The 9,453-nt window shown below is 36.4% G+C and overlaps 1 protein-coding gene across 1 annotated transcript; it reads left to right on the forward strand.

The window, feature by feature from the left end:
- The first annotated feature begins 611 nt into the window (after nt 1-611).
- LOC136840464 (uncharacterized) lies at nt 612-7,751 on the forward strand. The gene is made up of 2 exons (XM_067107137.1): nt 612-854; nt 7,338-7,751. The coding sequence occupies exons 1-2, from the start codon at nt 612-614 to the stop codon at nt 7,749-7,751; spliced, it is 657 nt and encodes a 218-aa protein (XP_066963238.1).
- The last annotated feature ends 1,702 nt before the right edge of the window (nt 7,752-9,453 follow it).

Raw genomic sequence — 9,453 nt, forward strand, 5'->3', positions numbered from 1 at the left:
CTATCCATCGTATCACTTATGCCTGGCGATTTAGTGCCTTGACATACACTGATATACTTGCCTTTATTTGTTAATGTTAGTTTGTCTTTAGTACCGAACAGACTTGTCCTCCTACCTGAGGGAATAACAAAAGTATTTTTTTTTTTAAACATAAGGCATCTGTTAAGCACTGATTTTTTGTATTCCTTTTCACTAAACACCGAACACTCGGAAAAATATTTGTTCTTGAATTCTGACACAATTATCGCGTTTCATTCTGGCAATAAGTTACCTTACGTATTTTCCAGAAGCAAAATAAATTACCGTATTTCGCAAGCTTTCTACCTTTTATTACTGTTGGCTGTAAGACGTTGATAACTAGAGGTTATCTTATTACATATTTTATTAGTGTATATCCAATGTTGTTTATTTATATATTTTTACCTATACCGGTATATATATATACGGGTGTTTCGAGATTAGAGTCCCCCCACCTCCACAGAACAAATGGAAAGTTATGAAGTTTTCTGCTAAAGTCTATATCCAAGTACATTATTTTAAGTTTCTATTGAGCTATTTTTCATTTTACATTTCTCGTATTTTCAGACCGAGTGACGGAGTTAGATATAGCCATGGCTAAAGATTCGGAGGAAATCAGATGGATTGACCGAATCCGGGCTATAACCTTCAGAGAGGTCAGAGATGCTGGCGCGTCCTTCATTTCACGTTGCTGCATAGCTAAATACATTAAAAGTGATGAATCCTTTGTTAAAAGAAACTGGAACAAAAATCCATATGACTGTCATAGCGAAAAGGGTGAGAATCTTGGAAGGCCTGAAGTCCTTTCTCAGGAGTCAAAAGACTCAAGAATGCAGGTACAGGCAGATGGAAGCCACACAAAATATTAAATACTCAGAGAGAAACTTAAATAAGTACCTTTTCTGATTTACTTTTGTTTTTGTCCATATCAATTTTAGTTTACGCTGTAAAGGGGGCTCTAATTTCAAAACACCCTACATATATATATATATATATATATATATATATATATATATATATATATATATATATATATATATATATATATATATATATATATATATATATATATATATATATATATATATATATATATATATATATATATATCTTATATATATATATATATAATGTGTGTGATATCTTTCTTATTATGTTTTTGATACAGAGAAATAATTTCACTTGACAGAAATTACAGTAGTTACAATAACAATTGTTGCAGTGCAGGAAGTCAACACATCTCTCTCATGTTAAAACCGGCTTCTCTGAATCTTGTGTTCCGCAACAGCCTGCTTCATTATTTTTGATATATAATGTTTACGGTGTGTTTTAACAGACTGAAATAAAAACGTATTTATTATTTTGGTAATTGCTAATTCTTGTTTCACCCGTGAGCTTCTCGCGCTGGAAGTATTAAAACTCCTTTCGTAATTCTGTAACATAAAATTTTATAACTAAACTTAAATATAAATCCAGTCATACATAAGCAACAGCATCATGGGATTCCATTAACATTACTTAGAGTGTGAAAAACTTTGAGCGCACACACGCGTACTTGTTCGTCAGTAATGCTAAAATTTGTCGTGATCAAGTGTCAAAAAACACTCTGTAAAGGCAGACAAGTCTCGAATTATCTGCGTCTTCTGAGTCTTTTATACATTTAATGCTTTAGTGACTAAGTGGTCTTATTTATTGTTCGTTATGACAGGTGCCTTTTTAATTCAGCATACACAAATATTTATTTTTCTCATGTTTTTTTTTTAAGTAACAAACACAAGACTCTCACATCGGCTGATTGAGCACTAAGGTCAACACTAGGCCTCTTATTCCCTTCAGCACCATTTTACCTAAGGATAACTAATATTCCATCCACAAGTTTGCCTGATTATCTTCTTTCCATTCTATTTAGCTCTTATTCTCATCCAGATATTCTTTCTGCTAATAGCTGTCCTTATTTCTTTCTTTCTTTAGCTGAAAACCCTAACAGAAATAGTCAATAGACTGAAACCCACCAGATGGCTCCAAAGAGAAATCAGCCTACAGAAAGAGACGAGTTATAGGGAAGGGTAATACATAGATAAAAATGTTTACTTTTATTCAAGCCCTCAAATTGGAAATATCACTCTGGTTCTTAAGTCCTTAACCTCCTGATAATATTTATTTCTGTAGGACAGTGAATGCTTGAAACCTTGGATTTTGCACCATGCTTGCTCAGTGGGCATTTAGGGCAGGTGGCTGGAAAATGAGCCCTTTTAGAATCACGGCGGTTAACTTTTCCAACTGTAAGGTGGTACTGAAACGCTGCAGAACTAAACTTCACAGGTATATACACTCGGTTGCAAAGAAATTTCGTTGTCTAGTCTCTTTTCTCTCTCTACCTCTCTCCGCATTTTTCTTCCTGATTCTGCAGGTATTACTTTTCGTATCGCTGTTATTAGCTCTCTGATTTTATGATGCTTCTTCTCTTCTGTTTGGTCCTGCTTCATGCCCATTAAAATCCACTTTTTTCGGCATGACTGAGCTTGATCTGGGCAGTTCCAGAAGGAAATTTATTTAAATTTATTTGAGATAAACTCAGACATTATTAAATATTTTTCTGTCTATAAAGAGACCTTTTACGAAATGATCTACAATACTCCCCTTAATCTGCACAGCAAATGGTTTTACAGTTTCCAAGTAAGAGTGCCCTAAGCATTTACAGACCAGGGCATTCTTGCGTCATTAATATTCGCGCTGCTTTTGGTAGCAGCTTCATTCCAGGAGGTCTGGGGATTTCTTACATTTATTTGCGGTCGACCGCTGTCAGATTGACTGACAGGGTATTCAGACGACCCACGTGAATGTCAAAGGTCTCCCTCGGATCGGTAAAAGTTGAATGAATAATGTTCGAGGGAAATGACGGTGTAAGTAAACCTAGGGAAATGAGTGCATGCATACGAGAACGAATGGAATGAAAAAAAGTCTTAAATTTTATGAATAGTTGAAAGTCTCCCTTGGATGAATTTTTTTTTTCGTTCAGGCAGTTTTTCAAAGGCATTCATATTTAGGTGTATAGTAAAACAAATAAATGACGTTCTTTCAAATTATAGGTCGAAAAATCCCGGTATAAGAAAATCAGCTTCTTTCATTTGATTTATAAATCATGGGAAAATTAACTTCTTAAGAAAGATTCAATTGAAAAAATTCTTGTTTTGTTTATTCAGTCTCTCCCAAATCATCGTTGTTCAGAGACCATTTCATTTCTTACAACACACACATAAACACACACACACACACACACACACACACACACACACACATATGACCGGAACTTTTAGATTTAAACATAAGAAAACTTAACTTATTAGTTAAGAAAATGAATCATTAATTGTTAAAAATATCTTGTTTTGTTTATATATTAGTCTCTCCACTGAATCATCGTTACATATATTCATGAAGATATACTGAGATCCATCGTCACCATCATTTCTTAGAATGTATAACATATACGCAAAACACACACACACACACACACACACACACACACATATATATATATATATATATATATATATATATATATATATATATATATATATATATATATATATATATATATATATATATATATATATATATATATATATATATATATATATACTAATACTAATATATCCTATATATGTCATATAAATATATATATAAAATATATATATATATAAAGGTGAAAGGAATATCATAGGCCCAAAAGTATATATATGTATATATATATATATTCTCATGACCTGATCACAAAGTGAGTATATATATATATATATATATATATATATATATATATGTATTCTATATATATATATATATATATATATATATATATATATATATATATATATATGTATATATATATATATATATAATATATATGTATATATATATATATATGTATATATATATATATATATATGTATATATATGTATATATATACATATATATATATATATATATATATATAGCATATATATATATATATATATATATATATATATATATATATATATATATATATATATATATATATATATATATATATATATATATATATATATATATATATATATATATATATATATATATATATATATATATATATATATATATATATATATATATATATATATATATATATATATATATATATATATATATATATATATATATATATATATATATATATATATATATATATATATATATATATATATATATATATATATATATATATATATATATATATATATATATATATATATATATATATATATATATATATATATATATATATATATATATATATATATATATATATATATATATATATATATATATATATATATATATATATATATATATATATATATATATATATATATATATATATATGCACATCTCTGACAGGAATGGCAAATATAATATTTAGTCCTCCTTCAAAACCCATTGACTCCAAACCCATTGACCCCACTCTGTATATCTCTCCACTTTCTCTTCTTGAACATGTGACTTTGCGGAGCCCTTTGTTTCCAGACACGAGGTTGTGAGGAGATTAAGTATGGCTGGAGGCAGAAAAGAGCCGGCATGCAGATCAGGAGAAAGAACACCTGGCACTGACTCACAAATGATGCCTCCCATAGGGGAACGACACTAACCCCTGACTGTGGTCTGATGAGGGCCTGACCAATGAAACGAGGCAGAGACATAGTTGGACGCCAGCGAGACACATCTCCCCCTTTCATTCCCTCCTCCCTCAGAGAGCCACACCCCTACCACGTGGTCCTATCTTGTATGGGTCTTAGTATTTTTGCAAGTGAAGCCCTTATCCCTCCTCTGCTGCCATTATCCTTGCTGAAGCCACCTTTTCTATAAAGTCAAGAGATCTGTTGCAAAGTTTCTTCCATTCAGTCACACTGTTTTAATTCTCGTACTGAATTCTATTTCTTTCTATGTGCCAGTATTTCCATATCAATCTTTCCTTGTTAGGGCAGTGTTACATATTTGGCTGTGTTTGAATAATCACATTAAATTGTGGCTGCAAGGCTTCCTTGGCACCCTTTGTGCTCGCCTTATCCCTATGTATATTTTACTGTGTCCTTACTGTCTTTTAATTCGTAAATCTCTCCATTTACAGAGGGTTTGTTAGCCATGGAAATCTCTCTTGACTGTGCCTTGTATCAGCATCGTCACACCGACAGATATACCTTCAAGTTTTCCCAGTTATAATTAACCTGTCCGGCCTTGCCTGCCTGATTAGTTCATTTCATCTTCTCATATTTCATTTAATGTAAATACACAATCATAATCTTAAACTTATTCTAACATGTTTACTTACAACTACCTTGTGAGTGGAGCCCCCAGATCAGTGAATTCCCCCTTTTTCTTTGTTTTTTTTTACGATTTTCTGAATCAACAGCAGTCAGATTTTATACAAATATTGAGGTAAGTAACAAGATCATTCATTTAGAGTCTATAACTGGCTGGTGATAAGCATTCCCCATGTAAAATCGTAAAAATGGTGACCGAACTTTAGATCTTGCAAGCAATGTTGCAGAATTGAACGTTATCCCCCTTGGAACGTGCAGTATCAGCAACTAGCAAAGCTAGGCTGAATGTGGGACAAAGAAAAAGAACCTTCATATAAATTCATAAATATAACTAAATCAAATAGTTCCACAAAATAAATATTTATATTTTATGTTAGGATAGTAAGTAAATTGTGATTGAAAATAGCAATAAATATAAATAAATAGGCAATTCATAAATCCAGTCATTGAGAAGAGAGAAAGTTAGCATCCGTTACACAAGTTTTGATAGCCCCTGCATGAGGTCTTTGCGTGTTTTTGCATAGCCGAGCTAGGGAATTACAAAACATTGTAAAAAGGAAATAGTGCATGTGTTTCCCCCCTGTGTTATCCTGACAATTTGTCGTCTTAGAATTCTAGCTAGGCACATGTTAGATCCAATCTGGGTCAACCAGCAAATTTCTGTAAAGCTGGAGTTCAAGAGTTTAATCTCTCTCTCTCTCTCTCTCTCTCTCTCTCTCTCTCTCTCTCTCTCTCTCTCTCTCTCTCTCTCTCTCTCTCTCTTGCTCTTGTAGAGGTTAGGAATCTTTTAGGCAAATGGATAATTCCTCATTTTATAGAGTAAAATCTCAGAAAAGGCATAAAATTTGTTCAGGCCATGTGAGCAAATCAACATTCTTCATATTTGCATTTGTACACATTCCTCCATACAGCACCACATGTGATAAATTCTATTTCATTTCAAAGCTTTCCATTCAATAACCGCCTGCTATTTCATTCACAAGTGTAAGGAACATTAATTTTTCTTTTGTTTATTTGTGTTTATCTTTTGTTTTGCTGTGACCATATCGTCATCACGTCGTTCCCAGTGTAATTTGATGTAAGCCTAAGAGGAACTTTTTATATTTGGGTTACTCTAAATAAACCTAAGCTAGATAATAGGTTTATATAAGTGCGGCCAGTCTCGTCAAGATTCCAACACTGGTCATTGTCCTTCAGGCCAGGCGTGTGTACCAGATGACCTTGAGCTGTCAGTTACTGATCCAGACACAAACCCAAGTGGCTACCCTTTTCCGGCACTTGTGGGTAGGCTAAGATAAGGAAATGTAATTTATGGCATGTCCTATTTTTTTAGCTATTGTTGGGGTTATTATTCTCAGAGTGTTACGACACTCACTGAGTTCCCGAACCTAACACATATCGGGACTCCCCTAAAAGGAAAAAAATTTTTTATCAAAAGAAAAACCAAATTATCTGGAATGGGCAAACACTCCCCGAAGCAAAAGCCAAATTCGCGCAATACCCAGTGTTGTCTGTGCGCGAAATAAAACCAAAATTCCTACACCCTCTGGGACAAAACCAAACCAGTTCCCTGCGAACAAATCCACGCCCTACAAGGCAAAACCTATAAAAGAAAATTTGTGGGACAAACGCTTCTTGAACCAAGCTGTAAGATCATGGTATAGCCAGCTAAGTCCGTACATGAATCTGAAACCACGTCCTGCAAGACAAAAATCAAAAGTTAGTTCTCTGCAAACAAATCATGTCCTACAAAGCGAACCAAAAAACCCCAACCCTCATGCTCTAGCCAGCCAAGTCCGTGTGTGAAATAAAATCCATATTTGTTATTCAAGACATATTAAAATTTGTTCATCACAAACAACTGAGTCCTTTAGACATATTGGAACCAGTTCATCACAAACAAACTTAAGTCTTTCGAGACACCCTGAAATTTGAGTCTTTTCAGACATATTGATTATCTAAAGGGTCATGCCCATATAAGCGTTATCTCAAGACGTCTACAACATCCAGAACCCAGCAAGATGAGGACTTCAAGTTCTATTTGTGCTGGAACAGACATGGGGCTGTCAAGACAATCCCTGAGCGAGTGGGTCCAAGAGAAAGTAGATGATGCCAAGGTGGAGAGAGAGGCAGAAGGGCAGGATAAGGAGAAAGAAAGACTAGCCTGGGAGAAACGAGAAGAAGCGGAAAGAAAGGTGAAGAAGGAAGAGCAAGAAAGGCTAGATAAACTCACAAGGGAAGACCAAGAAAGAAAGAAAGGCAAAGAAGGGAAAAGCAAGATAGGCTGGATGAACTCACAAGGGAAGAACAAGAAAGAAAGCAAAGAAGGAAGAACAAGAGAGAAAGGAGAAAAAGGAAGAACAAGACAGGCTGGATAGACTTGCAAGGAAGAACAAGCAAGAAGTGAGAAAAATAAGAAAGAAAGGATAGGCTCGAAAGGGATGAAAAGCAGCAGGCCCAAGAGCCCAAGATGGCCCAAGTTGGCACTACCAGTTCCTTTCCAGCCCCTGGGCAATCTGCCCTCACTCAGGCTCATACCTTCATGCCCAGGTGGACTGAGGCCGAGCCCGAGGTGTGGCTTGATCAGGCAGAAAGGGTCCTTGGCACATATCCACTCGCTCCTGCCAAACTCTTCCTGCTCTTGGGAAAATTCCTTGGGGGAAAGGTTCTAATTGCTTTCAATGCCCTCTCTGAGGCAGATCGAGGGAAATGGGTGAAAGTGCGCCAGGTGATCACAAAGACGTATGAGATCACCCCGAAACCTTGGAGACAACGCTGGAGAGACCAGATAAAAGAAGCGGGACAGACCTGGTCTGACTGGGCGTGCCAATGAGATAGGTCCCACTCTAAATGGCTAGAGTCCCTGGGAGTTTCCACCTCCGAGGACATCCTTGAGAGGTTCAAGATTGAAACTTTTTTTATATTACGATGCCAGTCCGCCCTAGCCACCCATGTATCATGAACAAGCGCCAAGACTCTACGGAATGCTGTTGCCTCTTTGCAACATGAGGGTGACCCCACGGTTCCATGCAAGCTCATTGGGATGCAAAATATGCCCTACTTTCACCTCCAGCACCCCTCCGCCCAAGAATGGGCACTCACAGAAGCCCATTGTATGTGGGTTCTGCAAGAATGCCAGACATTCCACATAGCAGTGCCAAAACAAGTCCCAGGCACCGCCCATGGTGCCTTTCAAATCCCCTACCAGGAATCCACCCACTAACAAGCCTGTACCCTCCTCAGGGGCTGTGCCATGAAGATATTACAGCTATATCTATTGCACGGCTTGCAATGTTTATGGCCACCCTCCCACATGGGCAAAATGCCCCAATAATAAATCAAGTACTCCAGCCATTCCCTTGGCAGTTACAAATCCAAAGTCCTTAGGCCCTCCAGCCGGGCTGGTCCGATATATGTAGCACCTCCTGGATGATGCTGGTCGCATGCCAGGTCAAGGCCGTTAATCAATCTCTGGCATCTAGAGATTTCCTCATAGGAAGGACAAAGTTCCTGTGGAGCCTCCCTTAACTGACATAAACTCATCACAATTAAGGGTATCAATCAATTTAAAATGATACTCCCTACTTCAGTTAAGAGTCACAAGACCTCATAGATCCAAAATCTGCAACCTGGGACAGGAATTTCAGTCCCCATCTAAGTTACGGCAATCCAGGGGTCCAAACCCTTCGAATCGTTCATTAGGCATGAGTAAGCCTCACGCCTAGAATCATTCCATCAGCAGTATACGATGTGCACTGGCCACCTCCATCAAAATCGATTCCAGATCCCATTCTGGTACCAGGCCCTGCCCCAAACTTGATTCACAATCACCGTCAGTGCCACTTGCATGCACTGAGTAGTGCCAAGCTCCATTCGTCCCGAACGATGAGTAAATTCCAAATCAAATACTAGTGCCTGGCCCTGCCTTAGTGCCAGCGCCAGAGCCCACCCGCAATCTCTATTCAAGAGATCCCAATCAGGATCCCAGATCTTCTCCGGCTCCAGCTCTGCTACCAGTTCCGGCCGAGACCAGGTTCTTCCGACCACAGCGGAAGTTCAACTGTGCCTGAGCTGTTCATG

Source organism: Macrobrachium rosenbergii, chromosome 7 (genome assembly GCF_040412425.1).
Source record: "Macrobrachium rosenbergii isolate ZJJX-2024 chromosome 7, ASM4041242v1, whole genome shotgun sequence".
NCBI classification, from domain to species: domain Eukaryota; kingdom Metazoa; phylum Arthropoda; class Malacostraca; order Decapoda; family Palaemonidae; genus Macrobrachium; species Macrobrachium rosenbergii.